General features: G+C 41.0%; 2 protein-coding genes across 7 annotated transcripts in view; both read left to right on the forward strand.

Annotated features, from left to right (window-relative positions):
• LOC311060867 (vinculin) overlaps positions 1–2129 on the forward strand; it is a 36372-nt gene extending 34243 nt beyond the window's left edge. For both annotated transcript variants that reach the window (XM_084079227.1, XM_084079228.1), the window contains exon 21: positions 174–2129. In XM_084079227.1, the coding sequence (XP_083935353.1) occupies positions 174–320 (147 nt within the window). In that variant the 3' untranslated portion in view covers positions 321–2129. The remainder of the gene's footprint in view (positions 1–173) is intronic.
• A 779-nt stretch (positions 2130–2908) lies between these two features.
• The window catches only part of adkb (adenosine kinase b), a 118472-nt gene continuing 96430 nt past the window's right edge, over positions 2909–24950 (forward strand). Inside the window, exons 1-3 of one of the 5 annotated variants that reach the window (XM_084078519.1) lie at positions 2909–3025; positions 7560–7634; positions 8580–8633. In XM_084078519.1, coding sequence (XP_083934645.1) covers positions 2967–3025; positions 7560–7634; positions 8580–8633 — 188 coding nt within the window. In that variant the 5' untranslated portion in view covers positions 2909–2966. Of the gene's footprint in view, positions 3026–4449; positions 7635–8579; positions 8634–24950 lie in introns of those variants that run through there. The other 4 variants (XM_084078517.1, XM_084078520.1, XM_084078518.1 and 1 more) reach the window with 4 other exon arrangements.

Below are 24950 nucleotides of genomic sequence, written 5' to 3' on the forward strand. Positions count from 1 at the left end.
ACAGTAAGATGCTTTAATATTTTGTGTAAAACTGGACAACTAATTTAGCTTTCAATTTGTGTTTTTTATCTTATACTGTCTGTGAATCACAGGATTCCTTTTAATAAACTGGCTTGTAAAGAGATCATCCTGATCTACCTGAGTGTAATATTTTTACATGTGTACTTTCCCAGGCCACAGAGATGTTGGTTCACAATGCTCAGAACCTGATGCAGTCTGTGAAGGAGACCGTCAGGGAGGCTGAGGCAGCTTCCATTAAGATCCGGACAGATGCAGGTTTCACTCTCCACTGGATCAGAAAGACACCCTGGTACCAGTAAGAGAAAAGGCTACTGTTACGAAGTTTTATGCTCGTTCAGTACATCTGGCCAGGAGGAGAACTGAAGCTTGAGCAACACAATGAATGGACAAATAAATGCTTCCCCCCCCCAGCTATTGCTGATGTTGGCATCCCCTTACCCTATTGTGGGCAAAAATACAATGATACACTACTTCTCAACTCGTCCCGTACTGTCTATAAGCAGTAGCTGTTTTGGTAGAATGTAAAAGATGGGACTGTCGGTGCAAGTTATGGATTAGATTCTTTCTGGGAAATTCTTTTTTCTAATGTGTGTAAAAATGTGTTTTAGAGCTTATTTTGACAAATCCCAGGAATATATATATATATATTTTGATTAGAGGTTGGCTTTTCATATAATGTCGGGTTGATATTTTTTGCGGTCGCTTTGACATGATAGCCCATGTTAAGTTAAATTCGATTTGGCAAGATTTTCTTGGAGGTTTTTATATCTTTGTACTGGTTATTTGATGTAATTTTCGGCATTGGTTCACCTGCGCTCTGACAAACACGTGAACTCATGAGGAGTTGTTACAAGTACAATATATGCAAATGCTCAGCTCACACAAACTATATGAATAGTATTATGTCTGTTTACACTATGCTACGTTATACAAACTGTAAAAGAAACACTGTTGTTTATTTTGAATTGTGTAATGCATTTGTAGCATTTTTCTGTCATTAGGACCTCTGCCAAAGACCTTCTTCCACTATTATCTTTAACGTATAACTGTCTTTTCTCTGGGTCAGCGTTCTAAGGGCTACTTCACCAGACGAGTTAATTTAATTAATAACGTATAACTTTATCCGCAAACATCTGCAAGAGGTGACGTTGAAAATGACTTAAGTTACTCCTCATAGGCTCATACCCCTTGTACAGTAGCGGACAAGGTGTATGCAACAAAATAGTGACTTGAGACGGATGCTGCCTTTCCTCATTGAATCAAGCAAGCCAACAAGTAACCTTGGTCGACCTTGAGAAGGGTTCGTCTTGCCCAACAGTTTTTTTTTCTTAACACTGCACAGTTGTAAGTCTCATGTCGTCTTAGTACAATCATTTTTGTGAAACATGAATTGCACACACATGTAGGTATTCAAGGGAATGGCTTGGGCATAAGAGAGGAAAGCCTCATTCATACTATGTTGCATGACGGTGTCGAGCTGTGTAAATGGCCGACCTACAAGCTCACAAGGCTGCTTGGATGCAGCGAGTTGAGCTTGTAGATCTACTATTTTCCGGCATACAACACAGTCATGCGGCAGAGCATAAATAAGGCGGAAGAGCCTCTTTGTGGATAGCACAGTACTGTCATCTGAAACTGGTGTGGTCGAAACGCATTATAATTGTTATTTATCGCCTTTTCCACATGTCTTCGTACACTAAACGGTAGTTTGTTGGCTACAGTTGCTGACCAGTGACCACAATGGTTGATGTGTTGGAAATGTCTGAATTAGACCATTGGTGTGAATGTGTCATTTTGGAAAAACCCAGTTGATGTGCCTTGTAAGAAGAAACGTTATTTGCTATATATATTTTTTTCATTTACAGATGTTTTGTATCATCTGCACACGGCATCATTGATTTGTTCAAAACACCTTTTGTTGTATGTTTATGAGTGGGTGAAATTACACCTGATTCATCCAATCTAGGAAGTCAAATTTAGCCCTATTCAAACCCTAATGATTTTATGTAAAAAAGAATATAGAAACAACTTATTAGGATTTGAATAGATCTGTCAATTCTGCATAGGTAGTTCACAATTTTGTAATAAAGCATTTTATAGCATTTCTAGCTGTGTGTGCATGGTCTTGTTTTTCTATAATTTCTTATCATGCTTACCATTTCGTTTGCTATAATTACAAATAATTATAAAATTAATTAAAACTGTGCTTGTGGTGACAACAACGGTGGTCCCTAACTGACAGCAGCCAGATAAAGTGTGAGGTTTGATTATATCCATTCATTCATCCACTAAAAGCTCATTAGTTCGCATCACTGCCATGCTGTCTAATTAGAAGAGGGGTAAAGTAACCAAGTACATTTACTCAAGTACTGTACTTAAGTACAATTTTGAGGTACTTATACTTTACTGGAGTATTTCCAATTTTCTGTACTTTTACTTCTACTCCACTACATCTGAGGCAACTATTATACTTTTACTACTAGTTACTTTGTAGATTTTGATTATTATTACAAAACATACAACCACTATATACATTTAGGCCATTTGAAAATAGACTACCTACAAGCTTACAATGCGTTGTGATTGTGAGCTTGTAGATCTGCTATTTTCAAAAGATTTTGATACATTTGAAAACTTGTGAAATGGTACATTCTGCAGAATGAGTTTTGTACTGTAAGTATATTTTCATACCAATACTTTTGTACTTTTACTCAAGTATATTTTTTAACACAGGACTTCTACTTGTAACAGAGTATTTCTACATTGCAGTATTAATACTTTTACTTAAGTAAAACGTGAGTACTTCTCCCACCACTGCTAATTAGTAACATCATCACGCAGGGGGGAGGGGGGAGCCAGCCAACCCTCCTCTGTGGTACCAAGCAGACCTCTGTGTTCAGTTCCCACAGCATCATCAACACACTCCTCATCATTGCAAAACAAAAATGACGTCTGATGTTGAGAACCAAAAGATGTCAACATCAACACGGAAAATATCCCTAGGGTAAGATAGCCGACTGTCTTATTTACCAATGTATGATGATGCTATTATAACGCTCTGCTTTGCAAGTTAGCCAGCTCGCATGCTAGTATAATGTCGCTGCTGGATCTAGCCACGGATCAGACGACGGTCTGTCACGACCGTCATGGATGAACTTCAACCTGGTGTTTGCACTTTCTCTCTTTTTGGCCCGTACATCTACATAAACGTTCAGATTTCAAATATAAAGTGCCTTCCCCATGGCCACGGATATTACAATTATGTACGGGCCATCGGAAGTGCCCGTATCTTCCGTATTGTTCAATAAAAAGCATTTTAATCCGATCGGTGGCAAATATTCTCCGTTTTTTTCCACGTGATTCCAACTTCGTGACCCTATCGGTTGGGAGGTGTATTGCACTCTGATACATTATAACTTTATGAGAAAATGGCCACCGATCGGATTAAAATGCTTTTTATTGAACAATACTGAACATACGGGTACTTCGGAGGGCCCGTATATAGTTGTAACATCCGTGGCCATGGTGTAAGCACTTTATATTTGAAATTTGAACGTTGAAGTAGATAAACGGGACAAACAGGGAGAAGGTGCAAACACCAGGTTGAAGTTTATCCATGACTGTCATGATATGACAGTCATGTTTCAGGGCTATGCTGGATCATGCAAACGATGCGTAAGTGGACAGACTGCAACCGTGCACCGGTTTGTGGCACCGTATTCCGTTGAAACAGCTACAATAAGACACACAAATATATAGATATGGTATGGATTTGATCGCAATATCCTTCTGTCAACTAGAGATAACGGGCAGGACTCGGGACAGGATGAGGAGGGCGGAATAGGGTGTGTACATCAACATCACATGATTTGGGAGACGGTGACCTCAACATCTCCACGTGTATTTAACGTTAATCAGACGCGGATATGATGGTCAACAAACGAGGCGAGTAAAACGGGCGGTGCCGCGTGCCAAAAACAGCCGATCTACAAGCTCGCAGCGCGGCATCGCGACACGCTGTGAAGCTTGTAGATCTGCTCTTTTTGGGCGAGCGACCAGTGGTGGAAAGTAACAGTACATGTACTGAAGTACTGTACTTAAAGTACATTTGTTTGGAATGTTTTATTTTACTGGAGTATTTCCAATATTTTTACTTCTACTCCACTACATCTCAGAGGCAAATATTGAACTTTTTACTCGACTACAATTCTTTGAAATCTTTAGTTAATAGTTACTTATAGATTTTTGATTATTATTAGAAAACTACTTAAGACCAATTTGAAAATTGCCGATCTACAAGCTCACAAGGCATCCTTTGCAACGCCTTGTGAGCTTGTAGATCTGCTATTTTCAAAGGATCGTTGTATATACTTCAAGTATATTTTGATGCCTATACTTTTGTACTTTTACTCAAGTAAATGTTGAATTCCGGACTTTTATTTGTAACAGAGTATTTATACATTGCAGTATTGATACTTTTACTTAATAAAAACATTTGAGTACTTTTTCCACTGCTGCGAGCGACACTGTCAGCAACAATGTTTCCGCATAATCCTTCAATAAAGTGAACGTGCCCTTTAATGTTACAAGTAGTTGTAACATTTGTAGCCAACCACATACCAAGGAGATGCTAAACCCCGCCCTGCCTCTTAGATTGACCAATCAGAACGGATACATGGGGACGACAACGACAGCTAAGCAGAAAAATTGCAGTCCAGAGAAGCACGTTGCTTTTTTTTTTGTGTTGCTGAGACCGAAGCAGCTTGTCAAAACTAATAAACAGGCCAGAAGACACACATATTAATAATAATATCACCATGCCAACCGCAAGGTAAGTATATCACCTTAATCCTCAAACGTTGACACGCATTTTTATTCCGTAAAACAATAATTTACGAGTCGTTTATGGCAGTGGTTCTCAACCTTTTCAGGCTGCGACCACCAAAAATACTCATATATGAACTGGGGACCCCCCACTCCGACAAGCACTTGGAATTGTAGGAGTTAGAGGCATTTTGACTCGGTTCCACAGATAAATATTGTGAAAATAGCTATGTTTGCCTCTTTATTATATTAATTGACAATTTGGGCTATGTTTGACCAGTTGTTATGCTATTGTTGATTACGTTTGATGCAGTAATGGTCTTTTTCATTTTTTGAGGTATTTAAAAGGTCTTAAGAGTCTAAGAAGAATTGTCACTCACTTCACTGTCATCTGGGGACCCCCCCAAAATCATGTGGGGACCCACAGGTTGAGAACCACTGGTTTATGGCTCTCTTTTTTGCACATTTATTCTAGGTCAGCCTTCCTGGGATGTATGTTTGGCCACTGCATGGATTTACACACTCTGTGATTTGGCATTCTGAGCGTGATTTGAAGGCTGTATAATAAGGGTTGTCTACTAAAAAAAATCATGCAAAGCAGCTGTTACTGTTTAGGGAGGGACATTGTTGACGTAACGGTGCTCGATGCTGGGAGGTTAGGGAAAATGTGACAATAATGACACATAATCGTCGCGTTGGGCCATAAATATTTTTGAAACAATGATAATAAGTCATGATAGCCTATTGAGCTTTTCACACTTGACAACATTCTAAATGGGTCCAAGTTTATTTCTTGTTGCAGTGTTTGTGAGTAGGCTATACAGCTGACAGGAAATAAACGTGGTCCCAAACTGGTCCATATAGCAACCTAATTCCACTGACAAGTTCTAATGCAGTCTCAACCTGTGGGTCGGGACAAGACCCTTTAATACCTTTAATTGTATGTACTGTAATACACTACCATGTGCGAAACCGAATAAAATGAAATGAATTCTGGAGATTTGGGTAATCAAAACACTTACTAGACGCCTAGCCCTAGCCAGGTCATTTTTGTCAGTGATCAGGACCTGCAGTCTTTTTGAAAGTTTGGTAATGGACAGAAAATATTTCAGTCATTCAAGAAAGATCACACTTTGACCGATTTAACAACTCCACGTTGTTTGGGAAAGTTTTAAGATAAAGACATGACGAAATGCTGTGGGGGAGCTAGACCTGATGGCACCATCTTAAGAATAGAATGTAAATGCCACTCACACCTAGCAGAGCCCCTTGATTGTCTATGCAAGCACCTGGTTCACAACACTCATAATTCTTACTTTAGCAAGAGTACATTTCTTTAGTATCATTCTATGTGTTTTTACTTGCATACTGGTATATTAAATATGACCAGATACGACAGACATCTTGAGGAAAATTACCTCATGTGGCCACTTTATTGGACATCTGCCTGTTACATACAAAACCCACTCCACCTGGCACCCCACACATCCCACAACAGACTATTCCTTCTGCTGCCCTCTGGGAAGAGGTACCAGAGTATAAAGGCCAGCACAAGCAGACTGAAAGACTGTTTCCTCCCACAGGCTATTAGACTGCAAAATGAATCTATGCGTTGAACTTCTGTGGTGTTACTTTGCATTGTATGCTGATCTTAGTCTTTTTACTGTTTTTAATTTATTTATTTAAACTTAGTTTTGATATTTATGAACTGTTTTATTTCTGTGTTTTTGGAGCACCTCCCCAACATAAGTTTTTAACAGTGTGTACTTGTACATCCTTGTTACAATAAATCTCTTGAAATCTTAATAGTAAAGCATGTTGCTGTAAAATAAGCAGAAAGTGTGTTGGTTCAGTTACTGTTAGACTATTAGAATGAGAAATACGCCTGATCTAAGTGACTGATGGTTCCAGCATCTCAGAGACTGCTATCCTCTTTGGATTCAGTCAGTTGTGTGGGCAAAAACAGCTTGCGAACAATGAGAGAGGTCAGAGGATGATGGAAAAAAATGGTGCAAACTAACAAGCAGGCCACACAGTAGAAGTAGGCTACACAAATAACAGCTCAATACAACAGTGGTGTGCAGGAGGCCATCTGCTGATTCTGCACAACTCGTATCTTGAACCCGGTACTTAACCACAGTACAGTTATAGACCTAGATATGAACCTGTTGTTGGCTGACACATCATGCCCACAAGAACAACTCTCCTGGTTCTGTTCATTGAAAGTAAAATGCACCATTTTGTCCCTCCATAGCGAGCTGAAAGTCTTCCTTGTAATTTGATTAATGTTCATTTGCATCACATGAATGGGCTGACATTCTTTGGTAACTTGCACAGCATAATCCCTCAAAGCAAATTCTAATGTAGTCTAATCACTCCACAATTATTTTAAACCAAATTCTCATTAATCTCTAAAAAATCCCCTAAATTGATTTGTTCATCTGTGCGCTGTAAAAATGAAATTCCTAACTCTGTAATTGTATGTGTTCGGCTGAAACATTGGTCCAATGTCTTGCGTTTACTGACCAACTAGATTACTAGAAGAACGAGTAATTTGAGAACCACTACATTATCAAAGGCATAAACACAAAGCCCAATAAAGGGTTCATGTTTTATAAAGATTTTGATACTCCTCCTATAACGCCATTTAGTGGGAGTTTGGAGTCCGGCGGGAAAAATGTGAAGTGTTACAATATGATTTTGTCTCCCTGCAGCGAGAACACACTTTTTGGGATGGGCAATCCCCTGCTTGATATTTCAGCTGTTGTGAACAAGGACTTCCTTGACAAGTAAGTCTAAGTAGCTCTGAACACACCGCCCACTAACTCCACAAAGATCACTAATGGGCAGTGGTGGAAAAAGTATTATTATTTTTTTTCTACTTAAGTAAAAGTATCAATACTGCATTGTAGAACATACTCTGTTACAAGTAAAAGTCCGGAATTCAATATTTACTTGAGAAAAAGTACAAAAGTATTGGTATCAAACTGTACTTAAAGTACCAAAAGTAGAAAGTACTCATTGTGCAGAATGTCCCATTTCACAAGTTTTCAAATGTATAAAAATGTTTTGAAAATAGCAGATCCACAAGCTCACAATGTGCCACATCGAGAAGAATTGTGAGCTTGTAGATCGGCTATTTTCAAATGGCCGAAATGTATATAGGGCTAAAGTGGTTAATGTATGTTTTGTAATTATAATCAAAATCTACAAAGTAACTAGTAACTAAAGTTGTCAAATAATTGTATTGGAGTAAAAGTATAATATTTGCCTCTGAGATGTAGTGGAGTTGAAGTAAAAGTATTGAAAATAAGAATTTCTCCAGTAAAGTAAAAATACCTCAAAATTGTACTTAAGTACAGTACTTGAGTAAATGTACTTTAAATGTAAATGTACGGCCCTATTCTGGCCTAGAGGGTGAACATTCGGTGAAAATATCTACACGCTCACAATGCAACGCGTTGCGATGTGTTGTGAGCTTGTAGATCAGCTATTTTCAGTGAATATATATATATATATATATATATATATATATATATATATATATATATATATATATATATATATATATATATATATATATATATATATATATATATATCTATCGGGTGTAGAGGGCAAAAAGGAGGGGGCCTAGTATAGAACCTTGGTGGAATCCGGTCAACTAAGTATAGGGTTTCATTGGTTTTAATATCACCAACAAAATCACAAAAACCTTGTTTATTCCCTAAAAGGTACGGCCTGAAGCCAAATGACCAGATTCTTGCTGAAGACAAACACAAGGCCTTGTGAGTAAACATTTAATCATTTTAAACCTGGTGCAAACATAGCAGATCTGCAAGATTGTAGATCGGCTATTTTCGCGACTTTTGAATAAAATAGGGCTTAAGTGGTTACCTATCACACTGCATGCTAAGTCTCTGTTATATACATACATATGATTATGTAAGACCAAAAAAGGGATCTACCAGTCATTCATAACCAGTGAGCGGTACTCTAAATAGCAAAGTTATAAATGAGCCTCTCGTAACTGAGGAGAGGCATCTGATGCTCAGTGCATACCACACCTACATACATACATACCTCTCATACTACTATCTGCTGGCTACACGCTTCAAACCCGCCACAACCATTTACTTCTACTACTTATGGTTAAATAATTGATTCATACAACACTTGTCGCTGTGTGCCAAGAATATCTTTGGAGTCATCTTTTTACTTTAACCTTTATCCATGGAAGCATTTTGCTGACTGTGCATGCTCTTTTCTCAGCACTCCTCTTGCTCCCCATTGCAACCAGATGCTACAGTAATATTATAGCCTTCCTAGAGGCCTTTAGTCGCTTTGCCCTGAACATCTTGAGGGAAACTGCCCCCCCGATGTTTTGCGCAATCTGCTGTATAACAATTTGATGTGAAATATACATTTTTAAAGCTGCAAACTGGGACTTATTTTAATGAATAAAATGTTATTTTAACCATGGTAGAGAGTATGTTAGTACAATGTAACTAGTACATCTGCAGTGGTTGGAGGTGGCCTCCCTACTCTTCCATTGAGAACATTAAACCTTAGCTACAACCATAATAACCACTTGGCACATCCCTGGGTCGTTGGTGACACATACGCCCAGTTTGAAGTCAATCGGTTGAACGGTGTCCGAGTTATGCCGGGGGATAAATACACACACAGACAGACAGACAGACATGGAACAAATAGTATGAGATCTGTGCTCATGGGTGAAGGAAGCCACAGCGAAAGAAAGCGGCGGTGCGAAGCTAACGCGATGCGCGTGGAGCTGACATGCAGGAGCATGTGGCATGTATTCCCAACTTACATATAATGTTCCCGACTTGCATGGCTCCCCGAGTAGTATTATTATTAATAATGTGAAATAACCAGCGTGAGTTTTGAGTGTGGCCCATGTTGAATATCACTCTCCAGTCATTATTTGACTATTTGATTTGAATACAGATGGAGGCTTTTCATTGAATGTGTTGGTTAATTTTACCACAGGGGAAAGTAAACTATCTTACAGCAGTGGTGATTTACATTCTTTGCAGAGTTTTTCTTTAACCCATTGAGACCTGAAGCCGATTCTACATGTCTCCTAAATCTCAACAGTTTTCTGAAAAACGTATGTTTCTATATCAGTGGTGCTCAATCTTTTTCATGTCAAGGACCCCCAAAATTATATGTATTTGGCCGCGGACCCCCATCAAAATATTTTGTTCCAGGGACCCCCCAGAAGCAAAGATTTGAGTTAAAAATGTTCGCTTTAAAAATATATATATTCAAAGATTTGCACACATTTTCACGAATTTTCAAAAATAGCAGATCTACAAGCTCTATGAGCTTGTAGATCTGCTATTTTTGAATTGCCCAAAGTGTAAAATAATGCTTTTTAGCTCAAATCTAAAAATAACACAGTTCCAGGTCTTAATGGGTTAAAATGTGAATAGCATATTTCACACTGGGGATGTGCACGCCAGCCTATTTCTTTTTGACAATCACCTGTTCATTGTCTCTAGGGATTATTGCTGTTTGAATATTTGATCTGTTTTAATATTAATCTTTGGCAAATGCCAGTGAAAGATGTGTCCTCTCTATTTTAGAGTCTGGGAAATGTTTGATATGTGCCATATGTATGAAAGTCTGCACAGCATCCTTCCACACTAAATGGAAACGTATAAAATGTTTTGAGTCATTCCATCCAGCCAGACGGATGTGTGAAAAAAAAACATGTAGATCTGTTTTTCATCATAAATCAATGCATGGTGGAGAATTCAGTGTGGAATTGTGTGCACGTGAATGCGCACTCATCCACTCCCACTCCTATGTGGTTAGACTTTAACAGGTTAATTGTAGGAGTTCATATTAATGTAGGTAAAATGAATGAGAAAATGTATGTTTCGATTTCTGTTTGTGAAACAAAACATAAGTTCAGGAGGTAAACGGAAGACAGTGTTATTTGGTTGTGTAGTAGTGGTTATGTCAAAGAAAAATTAAAAGGGAGTGGGAGTAAATATATTTATGCTATAGCGTTGGTTCATAGCAACACATTGTGGAAGAAATAAAGTGGTGGGACTTCTGAAGGGAGGTTAAAAATTTGACCAGCGCCCACAAGGCAAGTGTCAGCCACTGGAGGAGGAGAGGAGACTGTAGCCTCTTTCCACTGGACCAGTGCATGGCTGGTATCTCTGGGCCAAACAGCTGGCAGTGGCATCGTCACGAATGTCCAGGGAGACAGCAATGCCCAACTAGACGCGTCGCAATTGGCAATTGCAAAGTGTGGTTGCGCCGACGCGGTCGGGACTCCAGTAATACGCCGGGAGGAATACCGTCGGAGGCTGCGCCAATTACATCGTCACGTCACTCCTGAGATCGCCTGCGTTTCATTTTGAGAGGATCGATCCCCCAAAAATCATGTTTTTGCATCAAACAGTTACATTTCGAGCATTCGTGGCGCCCCCTATGGATCAAAGTAGAAATGCTTTTGGGGATTGGTTTAGTATACCACCCTCGACATGTGATTCAAATTTGGGATTGAGCTGACGTTTCGTTTGTGATTTATGGCATTTTTGGTCAAACGGGCCCCTCCCGCTAACTTTGGAAGCCATTTACGGACGGAGGGTATGGACTATCAAAATTCCGCTTGGATAGGTTTATCGCATGGGTCCATAGATCACGTGTACCGATTTGGAAAAGGAGCAAAAAGTGTGTTTTGAAGAAAATTCAAAATGGCGGAAAATCTATCCTGACGCAAATGGGCGTGGCCTATATGGGAAGATGCGTCGTGACCCAAGGAATCCAGGGAAAAGGAAATTTTGATTTTACGACCTACGGTTCAAGAGTTACAGGCCAAAAGGTAAAGGGGGCTGTTATAGCACCACCATGTGGCCGACTGGTGTGATTATTTTCTTAATAATTTGTCAAAAAACTATTAAGCTCCCCTCCAAGTTTTGTAACTGTAGCCTTTACGGTTTCCGAGAAAATAATACTTGAATGGGAGTTTTTGCAATTCCCATTAAAGTGGATGGGGAAATTTAATGCACAAATAAATCAATATCAAAAAATCTATCCTGACGCAAATGGGCGTGGCCTATATGGGGAGATGCGTCGTGACCCAAGGAATCCAGGTGAAAAGAAATTTTGATTGTAGGACCTACGGTTCAAGAGTTACAGGCCAAAACGTAAAGGGGGCTGTTATAGCGCCACCATGAGGCCGAATGGTGTGATATTTTTTTAAATAATTTCAGAGAAAATGATGAACCTCCCCTCCAAATGTGGTAACTCTAGCTCTTACGGTTTCTGAGAAAAAAATACTTGAATTTGAGTTTTTTCACTTTTACATTAAAGCGGATGGGGACATTTAATGGCACTAATAAATTAATATCAATTAAACTATTCAACCAATCTCTTAGCAAAATACAAGCGCACGATTCCCGTTCAAGACGGTCATTTTGATATATGGCACAACATTGGGGGATGAAAACGTGGGAGAAATAGCGGTTTGAAAAAAGTTTATCTATAAAGATATAAAGTGTATAGAGTACTATAGTCTGGTTGCCCTGGTAGGGCAACCACACTAATTATTATTGGACCATTCATTGGCTCCGCCAGGCCGGACCGCCGAAGGATTGAGACGAGGTTTTCTCTTCTGTCCGAAATAGAAAAGGTTCTTAGAAATAGAAAGGTTCTTTCTATTTGTGTCTAGAAAGAACCTTTCTAGACCTTTCTAGACACAAATATTTCAAATTGGCCTCATAGTAGTGATATAACGGACCACTTCACATTTATCTTATCTCTTGAACAGTAGGTTGTACAATCAAAACACTTTCTTGGATCATGATGCAACTCGCCATTTCTAGTTTATAATAATTTGCACCAGCAAAAAAGCATTAAACCGAAGAGATATTTCTGTTTCATGTATAATAGATATACACGCACTTGAAAATGTATTGGACCCAAAATAGGCTATGAACTTCTAAGTGTAATGTAGAGTAAAAAACGGCAAAAAACATTTAGAAGTATTCCTGCGTATTATCTCACCAAAACACTTTTGAAAACATGCGTCCACCACCTGCAGAGTATGTTGGGAGGTGCGCACTTACCTCACCTCACATCTCCCTCTTCAGGTTTCCTTTTCTTATACAGATCTTTGAGTACAGTAGTTGTTTGCTTAGCCTCATTTATGTGCATACACCCTTCATACATATGGCCGCTGATCTGTCAGATGGCAAATCATGCCCTGAAACTAACGTGCAACCAGGCAGGTTAACTTGTCTTTTTCTTGTTGTTGTTGTTGTTGTTATAGATCTTTTAGCCTTTATTTGATAGTCACAGTGGAGAGAGACAGGAAACATGGAGTGAGAGTAGGGGAGTGACATGCAGCAAATAGTCAGCTCGACCAGGAATCCAAAGCTGGGACTCGCTGTCAGGTGTTAGAGCCCATGTGGTACACAAACTCAGATATCAGATCATGCATGTTAACGTGACCTACACCCGACCTGACAGTGGTGTTTGATCATGGTACAAAGGAGGCAGTAGCTCACTTTTATGTGAACTTCGATCCGACAATGGCATGTCCTTTCTTGGAGAATCCAGTAGATATTGGGCAATTTAATTATTTTCCAGTGGCTTTGCAGTGGACCATGTTATCAGATATGATATTATTGGAGTGGATTGCTACTGTATAGTCTCTCAATCCTAATAGATCTGTTTTGTTGATTTTTTTTTTGTATTAAGAAAAAAGGGCATTTGATCATATATTTTGTATATCATACACAACTGTATCATGAATGATGAGGGAGACTGTGTCAATAGAAAATCTGTTCACAATAATATTTTGCCAATATTTCACATCTTTGCCAATTTATACTTAATATCAATTTGTCAGGAGACACTTCATTACAATGTGAAGCTAATTTGTGAAAATATAAAACTACATATGGCATAACGAGACAAACCTACACATCGACTCGATCCTCTATTTTCCCCCATGTACTTTCCCTTGCTGCAGCTGTGGTGCTGCTTTTCTAATGTGAAAGAAGTCATTGTATACGTTTATGATAGTCTCTTGTTCTATGGGTGTGAATGAAAAATGAGGCAAGTTGGTTGGCTGTCTTTGAATCCACAATGAATGAATCATCTTTTTCTGTGTGTGATTGAAGATGCCTTTAAAAGTTCACTGCAGAATGTTTTCATGGTTTGGGCTTCATCTATATTGATCGATCCTGATCCCCCAAATCACCTGACTGGATCATCTTGATCCAGTCATGTGTTATAAGATTTTGAGTTTTCTGGAATATGCTTTCCTGATTCTCAGATGGGTCTTGAATGTAAAAAAAATTCACAGGTACCTGATGGACGAGCCGCAAGTTTTGATCTAACTGGTGAAAAATATTGTACAATATAATTTGTGGGTGTGGTCGGAAATTAACAGCCACGGTTGGATTGGTGATCTATTTGGCAATGCTTATTTTTGTAATGTACAGTACATACTGGTTTGTGCTTATTTAGTCTGTGAGTTATTATTCTATTACATACAGCCTAATTGCCTTAACTTATGTTGAAAAGCGGTCGGGCAATCTCATGAAAGGTTATCATAATGCAGTTCATTGTTAATGTTTAACATAATGTTTAGACTCTGAGTGAGTTGTGTTGTGGTAAAGCACATTGGTACAGCTGTTAGGCATGCATTTGTAGACAGTGGGAAGTTTACATCAATGACAAGTTATCATAATGCAGTTAATGTTTAACACAGCCTTATGTTCCCAGTCTCAGAGTGAGTTGTGTTCTGATTAAGTAGAACCACGTTAGTTCAGATGTTTGGGATATACTGTATATATATATATCAACTTGATGATACATTCAGCACTGTGTCCCTTTCCTAGGAATAAAGAGGTCAAAGAGTAAAGGTGTTATGTTGCACATACTAAGGCATATAGTATCAGAACTGGTCAGCACCGTCACATCCACAATGGGGCACTCGACGGCAATTAACCACTTAATTCCCAGCCTCTGGCGTTGAAGAACATCATTCTGCACTGCTTTGGTTGTATAGACATTTTAAAACATTGAGTGGTAGTCACGTCCACTAACCAAATATATATTAATCAATTGTGCATTCCCCCCCCCCAGCCCAAAGTCTGCGATTATTCAAGGCTTGATTATCTATTGGACATCCATAATAGACAGATTTTAATTTCTGTGTAGTTGGAATTGATTTGAAGCGGTTGGGTACAGAATTAAATTGGTGCCGCTGTCAGCTCACAGGTCTGATGCTTTTTTTAAGCACTGCGGTTGCAGGTTTCCAAAACGTGACACTTTCATCTAGCCTCGCGTGGCCAGACAATAAACATCTGCCGAAGCAAGACACTAACCCCTAACTGCTCCCTGGGCGCTGTATTCACGGCACCCACTGCTCCTAATAGTTAGGATGGGTAAATGCAGAGGACTACTGTGCAAAGTGACAAATACCCCAACAACAACTAAAGGGGACTAAATGATTATTATTATGCCGAATTCATTATTAATTGGGTTTTGATGATTATGATTGATACTTCACTCCACACCACCACATTAGACCTGTCAACGAGAACGGCAAAGAAGAAGTGTAATATCACTGATTATGTTGCAAATTCATCACATGTAAACCATAATTGCAGTGATATCTGAGTCATCATTATTAAACGTTGGAGGAATTAATCACTGATTAATTGATGGCGCTTAATTCATGCTTAATTTATAGTGCTCATATTGAACTGACATTACAAACGGCTTCACAATTTTGTTGGCAAAGCATCAGAAGACTGCTAATGTTGAAAGACAGTGTGAGTGTTTGAGAGACAGAGACTGGTGCATGTGGGGGGGATCGGCTATTCTGTATTTTTGATTTATCTTTTTTTGTGTGACACCATTGTTTAACAAAGGGATTAAGTGGTTAATCAAACTAATCTAATCCATGTCGATTATGAAGAAAACAATCTGTTTTTCTTTATTATATAAAAATGTTTTACATACATTACACACACATTCACACACTCTCACCTACACACATATACCCATGCACTTATTGCTCGTAAAAAAGCAAAAAAATAAACATTAAACAAAAAACAAAACACATTGTTTACAATTTCTTTACCATACATGGAATATATTATTTTCAGTTTCCTTTCTTCTTAAGTAATGGTCTCAGTCTCCATAGCATTCATGTATGGCTCCCAAAGCCGATTATTTGAAAAGTAATCGATAGACTAATCGCTAAGAAAATAAGTGATAGTTGTTGCACCCCTACCCTAGTGCATGTCAATGTGAAACAGTGTCTTGCTGAGCCATGCTGGTACAGTATGTGAACGCTATGTAGTCCTACGTAGGGTCACAAACATTGAGCTTTGTGTAGATTTGTCCAGCCGGATGCATGCTGAGGTCCACTATTGCATCACGACAGTCACTTCAGAGCACAGCGTAGTCTGGTCCATGTATGCTACGTCTGGACTATGAATTGGCTTTAGGCTATGGCATTGTAATGCCATGTTTATCATGTTTGTCATTGTGATGACAACATGCCACACTACTACTACTTTTTCATGTGTTCAAAGAAGTGTCTCCATCCAATCTCCATGCAGTCTGTCACTCTGGTTGCACTGTAATGATGTAATAACAGTCCTTTATTATACCCCTCATTGCCCCGTGCCTTTTCAAACACACACAACCCCAAAACATTCACCTCACATGCCCCAGATAGACAGAAAGAAAGATGGATGAAGGAAGATTTATTTTCTAAACACACTGGCATATTTTATATTATAAAACGGTAACGTGCCACTTAAATGAACTAATAACAACAGATCAGTATTTCTGGCCATCTGTCACCTACAGTAAGCTTTCTCGCCAGGTGTTGTGACATGACAAAGGGACACACACGTGACATTCGACGCCTGCGGTGCTAGCAAAGCAGCATCATCAGCAATGTTGTTCTCCACTGTTACAAAGGCAGTGTCGTTATCTTTGCCACTGCAGACACCATGCCTGCCACATACAAGGGCAGGGCAGGATTAACACAGGGCTTTGCTGTTTAATTCCCAGTGCTGTGCATTTCAATGCATGTCATCCATACACACACACACGCGCGTGCGCACACACACACACACACACACACACACACACCTCATTATGATGTGACAGACCCTTTACATCTCAATCTAATGCACTAAATGGTTGTGGTATGCTTTGTTTTGGTTAACTTCAGTATGAGCAGTGAGCATGCAGTTTTTCTGTTTCTTTTTTTTTTTTATGCTTCGAACATACTGGAGGTTCTGGTTATCAAAACGGTGCATTAACCCATTCAATCCGGGAACGCATCTCTGTCATTTTAGATGTCTTTGGCTATTCAAAAATAGCAGATCTACAAGCTCATAGCGTGGCACTGTGAGCTTATAGATCTACTATTTTTGAAAAATCATGAAAATGTGTGCAAATCTTTGAATATATGTTTTTTAAAGCGAACATTTGGAAACTATTTAGTTCCAGGGACCTCCAGAAGCAAAGATTTGAGTTAAAAATGTTTCAAAATATATATATATATATTCAAAGATTTGCACAAACGTTCAAGATTCTTAAAAAATAGCAGATCTACAAGCTCGTAGCGCGGCACTGGGTGCCGCGCTATGAGCTTGTATATCTGCTATTTTTGAATAGCCAATGAAATCTTAAAATGACACACACATGCGTTCCCGGTCTTAATTGGTTAAGCTCGAGGTGCCTCTGCCTCTAGTTGTCTCACACTAAATGGTCCCCTGCTGATGTCATCACAGAGACCTGAACAGTTTTGGAAGACAGGCAAGTGTAAAGACATAACTCTCAGAATGTCTGATTCATAGCTGAAGAACTAGGCCGAAGCTTATTACAAATGACATCATAACTAAAACACCCGAATAGGCTTAAGAAGTCTGGTCCGTAAACCTATTGTTACGGCTGCGAATCCACAGAGTGTGGAGCACTATTCATTTTTTCCATCACCCAAGTGGGACGGATATCATTGGATGCAGTGCACTGTAAGCCATGTCTGAATTCAATTATCTGGTCACTGCAGAGTCCATATAATCCTGTTGTGGGCTGAGAAATTGCCTAGCATACAGTAGAAGTCATCAACTGTTATCCCTGGCTAACTTTCCTTTTCCTGAGCTGTCTTCTGCAATGTCCAGTGCTACTGTCCCCTTTAACATCCCCTCTTTCACTCTAAGATTAATTTGTAATCGCGTCAATCGCATTGCCTTGCCGTTTTGTTTTTACAGTGAGCAGCTGCATCCAAGTCTCCTGAATATGAATGTTGAAACCGTATGGACCAGCCTGTACAGTCACTGTGCTGGCGCACCACCCCAATGTGTAAAATACCTCTATTTCACTGATTGCTACAGGTTTACAAAGCTTCAAATTTCTTATTTCCTCCATATATGGCCATGCTTTCTCAAGGCTTCAATTGCTTCTTGCACAGTTTATCATATTCATACAGTGACTGCAACACAGCATGAAAAGGATGCTGTGGCGAGTGCCGGTTTCATATCATCAGTTTCAGTGGGATTGTGTTGCATTGGTGGTTATCAAGAGGCATACACTGATTGGTTTCAGTAGAAGGGTATCTTATACTTTTAGAAAATGAAGCTAACCTTGCCGTATTGTTGCCTACAACTTTGTCTGAAATAGGGTGTTTGTTGCATGTCTAAACAAGCAGCAAATGCCATCATTGTTGGATCCAGTAATGCAAGCCTTGGATATTCCTCAGTATGTACTTGGTTGCGATTGAGCAATGAATAAATATGTTCATTATGTCGTTGTGTGCATTAACAGTCAATGCTGCCACCATGTGGCTTAAGATAATACTGTGTATAACCCACACAGTGGGTTATCTATTGGATAAGTTTACCATGAGAATGCAGGAAAATGCAAATATATATATTTGGCCTATGGTTAAATATTGTTGTTGTTGAACATTGTGTTGATGAAACTGTGGAAATCAATTAGGATTTTCCAGTACAGTTCTTGATTTATTACAGCATTTTCCATCTCTTGTGGTTCATTTTATCCATTGTATTAGGCAAACAAGACAGCAGCTTTACCTGATTTATTTTTCATTATATCACAATTTCACCACACGTTGCCTCTCTGTCACATTACCGAAGCGTAGAACGTCTGGCGTGTACCGTACATTCCCAGCAGGGGGCAACAAAACCTTGCTATTCCTCCACAAATCTCCATAGAAAACAACATGTCAACATAATATAACACACCTATCTGCAGAAGATTACACTGTGGGCAAATACACATTTCATTTTAGGATAAATAGGCTTTGCAGGCTGTTCAGAATCACAAGACACTTCCCATTATATCACCCACCAAAATCCTCTTGGGCTAGTTAACCATATCATATTAGGCCTAATGATTATTAGTGTGTCACATGAGGGAATCGTTGTTACAGTATATTGCCACCTCGGAGAGGACTGGCAAGGAAGGGAAAAAAATGTTTTAGCAGGCTCCTGAAGATTAGGCCTGTTCAAACATTTGGTTTATGACTCCCTCTGTCCAATGATAATTAATTGTTTACTTTCCCATCTCGGGATGATGGCGTGACTCTTTTCAGAGGTTGTTTGCTCACAGCAATTAAGTTCATCAGCGCCCCCCCCTCCCTCCCTCCCTCCCTCTCTCTCCCCCCCTCCTTCGCCTCCTCCTTTTTCTCCCATTCTCCGTGCTAAATGCAGATTAGCGGCGTCACAATCGCATCCAGAATGAGAGTAAACTCCTCATTATGCCGTGTGACCCGCTGCTGCATGAATAATTCAGGGAGCCAGTGTTAGTGGCTGGCTGTTATTAGCATTCCGGATGGGAGAGGAGAGAGTGATAGAGAACGAGAGATGGGGGTGAGAGAGAGAGAGAGGGAGAGCGAGAGCGAGAGAGAGAAAGGGAGAGAGGCTCATATCACTGACGGGGCTGACTCAGGGGATCAGTGCAGGATTGAGACACACATCACACACACATCATCACACGACACAGGAGATCAGTGGAGGTGCCTCTCCGCCTTGCACGCCCTGCTGTCTGTGTACATCTTACACTCTCCTGCTGCAATCTGCTTACTGGGAGGAAAGACAACAAAAGGCCCCTCTCACTGAGAACACGCTAAACACTCTGGCTCCTGGGTCTGTGTGTGTGTGATACATTCTGCTCTGTAAACACACTTGACTCCCTCCTTTTTTTTCTTCTTCTTCTTTTTTTCCCCTCTTTATATATATATATATATATATATAACGAGGAAAATCGTGAGTGCTAGAAACCCCCAGCGGAGACTTCCTGGTGTGTCAAGAAGAGCGGCAGACGTGTATGTCTGTGTGTGTGCACGCAAATGCGACCGTGCATGCATGCCAAGCTGCTGCATGTGCTTCCCATCGTGCCACTTCACTGCATGCACTCATGCTTGAGTGAGTGTGGAGACACACTTCACCCCCCCCCCCCCCTCTCCCCCCAACCCCCTTGTCTGTTGCTGAAGCTGAGTGCTGTACTACAGTACTTAAATTCACCTCCGCCGGCCCCCGCCAGGGTCAGTACATCCGACTGCCGCTGAGGTCAAAGGTCACGCGCCCGCATCCGTCACCTGACCTCTGAGGCATAGAGTGAGAGAGAGTGACGATTAACTGCATGCTGTGGTTAGGGCAGGGCAATTAACCGAAAATATATCGAAACCCGTTGTTGGAACCAACAACAGACAATCTTGCTCATGCAGGTCATAATATAATAGAACAGATCTTTTTATAAATATTTTTAATTTTATTTTTATATATCAATAATTTGACACAAAACAATGGGAATAGATTTATTTTATAATTGACTAAGTCGATTAGTCTGATTAACCACTTAACGCTGTTTTAAACTTTGTTGTACAGTGGCGTTGTATACAAATTGTACAAATTGTGAAAATATCCTCTCTACAAGCGCACAACAGTTCTGCTATTTACACTTTTCATTTTTTTAAATTGTAATCATAATTGAGGCAAAAAATAAATCGCCCAGCCCTAGCTGTGGTAATTGAGAGATCAGAAACATGTTCTGCCACCCCCCCACCCCCCCCTGACCTTTTACTGATAAACGTGCAAATACGACCATTTAGGACACTTGCGTGAATCGGCCGTGTTTCGTCAGGCCCACTGTTGAGCTGTCAGGAACACGAATGGGACTTGTGAATTATTAAACAGGGAAAACACAATAGTTGTCAAATGGAAATGGAAAATCTCCTGGTGTGATTCAGGGGCCCCTGGGTTGTTGGTCTTTGATGGAGCGGCTTGCTAGGCGCGCTGCCGCGCAGGATCACTGCGCTGTGTTTAAAGCATGCATGCTGTATCATGAGAGATGGCTGATGCAATCTCAATTAAGCCTTGTTGCAGGAGCTCTAAATGCCTCCCTCTTGTTGGCGCCAGCTGCCAGCAGGTGGTGCCAAAAGGAAGCATCACAAGTCAAGGAGGTGTAACAAAACATAATCCACATCCCTGTGTATGTGGGCGTTTTTTTTTTTTCTTATCCCCCCTCTACCCCTCCTAAAGAACGTGTTTTATAATTAAAATGTGGGCGTCTCAGCCGGTACATACAGCATGTTCGGAAAGCACGCTCAGGGCTATTTTTAGTCATCTCATCGAACGTGAGCCGCACAGGAAGAGACACGGATGGCAGCCCTCTCACACGTAGGCTAGTTAGGGTGCTGTCTGTGGTGGCGTGCCGTGCAGCGTCTCTCCTCGCCTGGGTCCGCGCATCAGGGGCAGGAACGGAACGACAGCCCTGACTGCTGTGCAGCGACACTCCCTGTGTGTTTAAAGTTCACACTGGGCCATATGGTCCCCACAGCAGGGGGCGTCGGTGGAATTATTCACATAGAGCACTGTGAATTCACAGAGATCCTGGTATCAACCTCTGAGATGAGGGGACCGTCTCAAAGGCTTTGTGTTCAAGCTTCAAAATCTCAATTCTCAGGAGAACACAAGAAGCCCCCACATCCCCCTTCACTCCTCTCTCTCTCTCTCTCTCTCGCTCTGTCATATACACTCATACACTCAAGCCCAATTTATAGGTTGTCATACAACGGTGTGTCAGGTTGAAAATAGCCAATCTACAAGCTCACAGAGCTTGAAAATCAGCTATTTTCTTCTCTCCTGCATCCACACAACACGGTGTGACAAACAACGGCACCCTCTACAACGCAAAGCCGAAAAACCTGTAAAAATAAATAAATAATAAACTGCCCCCCCCCCCCCTCCCTTCCTGGCTCCCCCCCCCCTAATCCTCGAGTGCAACCTAATTAAGGACAACACCAGTCCTGTAAATGCCCGCAAATGGGCCGCTGGATCGTGTGAACATTAGAGGTGATGCATGTTTGTTGTTGCTACATTTTAATGCAATTATTCACCCATTATGGACCATGTAATTGTGCACTTGTTAATTGTGCATCCAATCTATAATGTGTAAAGCCCTCATTACATGTGGAGACTTTGTGTTCACTTGAGCAGCGGGGGCCTAGTCGATAATGATGAAATAGGGATTTAATCAAGTGGATTGAGATACCTGGCTGATGGCGATATCTGTGCACTTTTGCGTGAATCAACATTCATACCTCATTGTAGTCTATCAGAGCATGTCAGAGGACAGGAGCAAGGCCTCGTCGCTCTTTGAATCATACCTCATTTGTATATTTATTTTTTTACGTGTCTCATTCTACGCCATCCGTTCCATCCTGCCCTAATGTTCCACTGATAAGAATGTCCTATTCACTCTGCATTCTTCACCGGTCGCTGCACAGAGAGGCACTCTACAGGCATTGAATGAAAAGCACCATCTATTTCTGAGAGGGGGATGGGGGGGCGCAGAGAAGATAATTATTGATTTGAAATAAGAAAAGATAAGGCTCAACCTTGAGCAGACCCGGCGATAGCGCGCGGAACAGAATAATTAATGGGCCTGTCTTGTGTCAGGACAAGCCTTCACACTGAGACGAGCGTATTGATTTTAAACAGATAAACTGCGTAACCCTTTGTGAAGGGTTTGACAAACAATTTAATTGGGGAGGAAAACAACAATATTCCTCACCCTTTCCATCTCCCTTTCATCACGTCCCCAAGCTGGGTTCTCCCACCCTCCCCTTGTCTGACCTATGGAAACAATTACTGTGCATCAGGCCTTGTACTGCCTGCAGACTACCAAGGATGGCTGGTGTAGGATGCACATTCTGATTGGAGAATCTAATCATTCTAGAACCTGTCTCCACTCCAGATGCCTCTGTTGAAACTGGGATTACTCGAGCCTTTTAGCTGTATTGCCCCCTCTATACGTGTGTGTGTGTGTGTGTGTGTGTGTGTGTGTGTGTGTGTGTGTGTGTGTGTGTGTGTGTGTGTGTGTGTGTGTGTGTGTGTGTGTGTGTGTGTGTGTGTGTGTGTGTGTGTGTGTGTGTGAGAGTGAGAGAGAGCGAGAGAAAGATGGATCTGGCCTGTTCAGATGTACCTGCCTGCTGTATAGCTGGAGCAGAGATAATTTACTGTTCCTGTGCCCCTGCCTGCTAATCCCCTAGGAGTGTAGTGAAAGAAGCCCCAGTCCCCTCACTCTTTCCCCTGCTCCTCCCCTGATTAGCGATAGGGGCCGTTTGATCATGTTTCCCTGCCTGTCCTTGTGATTTGTAAGCTGTTTAAACGTGGCAATTAAATGAGGAAGAACAGCAAGGAGGAGAGTGGGTGCCGCGGTGATCATTAGCGATGAATTACCCCGGTGTGCACTCGGAACACTCGGGAGGACTTTCAGGCGGACCGCTCCTGAGGATCCAGATCCAATCTAGCCATTGATTAACAGAGACTTGTTCTTCCTGTGAAATCACTCGATGGGGATTTTAGGGCACTCATCCGGTCTTATTGAGATAGGCTAACATCAAAGGGGAATGAAGAGGGATTGGGTAAATGGGCTCGCCTTGCCCTCTGTGTAAGAGACTTAGAAGAGCAAATCTTGAATTATTGCCTCATGTAAATAATCTCCTCTGCTGGTTTTGGGGGGGTTGTAAGAGGAACTCATGAGTCATTCAGGGCAAAGAGCACTCATGGTACTTTGGAAGCTCTCATATTTCCCTTGATGGGAAACGACGGTGGGGGCCCTTATCCCTGGAATGTAAACAGAAAGATGCTCTTGACTTGTATGATCCGGTCCTGACAATTTGAATGTGTTGAGCTGGAGACGCACAGCGGTATTAGATTTGGAGCATGGCTCTTAATATCCTCTGAATACAAATATTGTATTCAGCGGTGGCGCCCTAATTCCTCCCCATTAAATTTGATTTGATTTAATCAGAATAAATAAGTGCCCCATTAGTCACAAATGGTAAGGTATGAAATTGAAAAGTAGCATAGTGCCACGAGTCAAGAGTGGCATTTGAGCAGAGTGTTGGGGGGGTGGGGGGGGGGGGGGGGGGGTTGGTAATCTCTTGTAAACCACATGTTATATAACCGTGGACATCGATACATTAGTGGAATGCACAGCATCGTTGGAATTGTTCTGACAACAGCGGTCACTTTTTGAAGGACTAGGCTACTGGTGGGGGACATTTTGTCCAAAACAATTTCTTCTCCTCAGCCCCCCTCTCATCGCACAGTGAGCTCAGACCGTGAACAGTAGATGGAAAGGGATTTTCTCTCCCTAAATGGCCAAGGGTGCCGTTTACGGTGTCACCGCTATGGGATCACATGATGTCGGAGGGTGTAAAGGTCTCGAGGCAGCTGTTCCATTTTCGGATGGGATTTTCGAGGCGTCCGAGTGCAGGGCCCCATGCTGTCTGCTTGGAAAGGTGGAGCAAATGCTTCTAGTAGGGAGGGGAATAAAAGGAAAAAAAAACTCAAATCCTCATGCCTGATTTACACTTCGTTACACACGCTTCGGTGTCGCACGCCAGAAAAAGCAGATCTGCAAGCTTGCAATGCTTCACACTAGGACATGTTGTGAGCTTGTAGATCTGCTCATTTAAGCGTGCAACACAGGTGCACAGTGAAGTATAAACTAGGCTTCAGAAGCTGTGTCTATTTGAAATGGGTTCTGGA

This window comes from Gymnoscopelus microlampas, assembly GCF_963454915.1.
Source record: "Gymnoscopelus microlampas genome assembly, chromosome: 14".
In the NCBI taxonomy this organism is placed as follows: domain Eukaryota; kingdom Metazoa; phylum Chordata; class Actinopteri; order Myctophiformes; family Myctophidae; genus Gymnoscopelus; species Gymnoscopelus microlampas.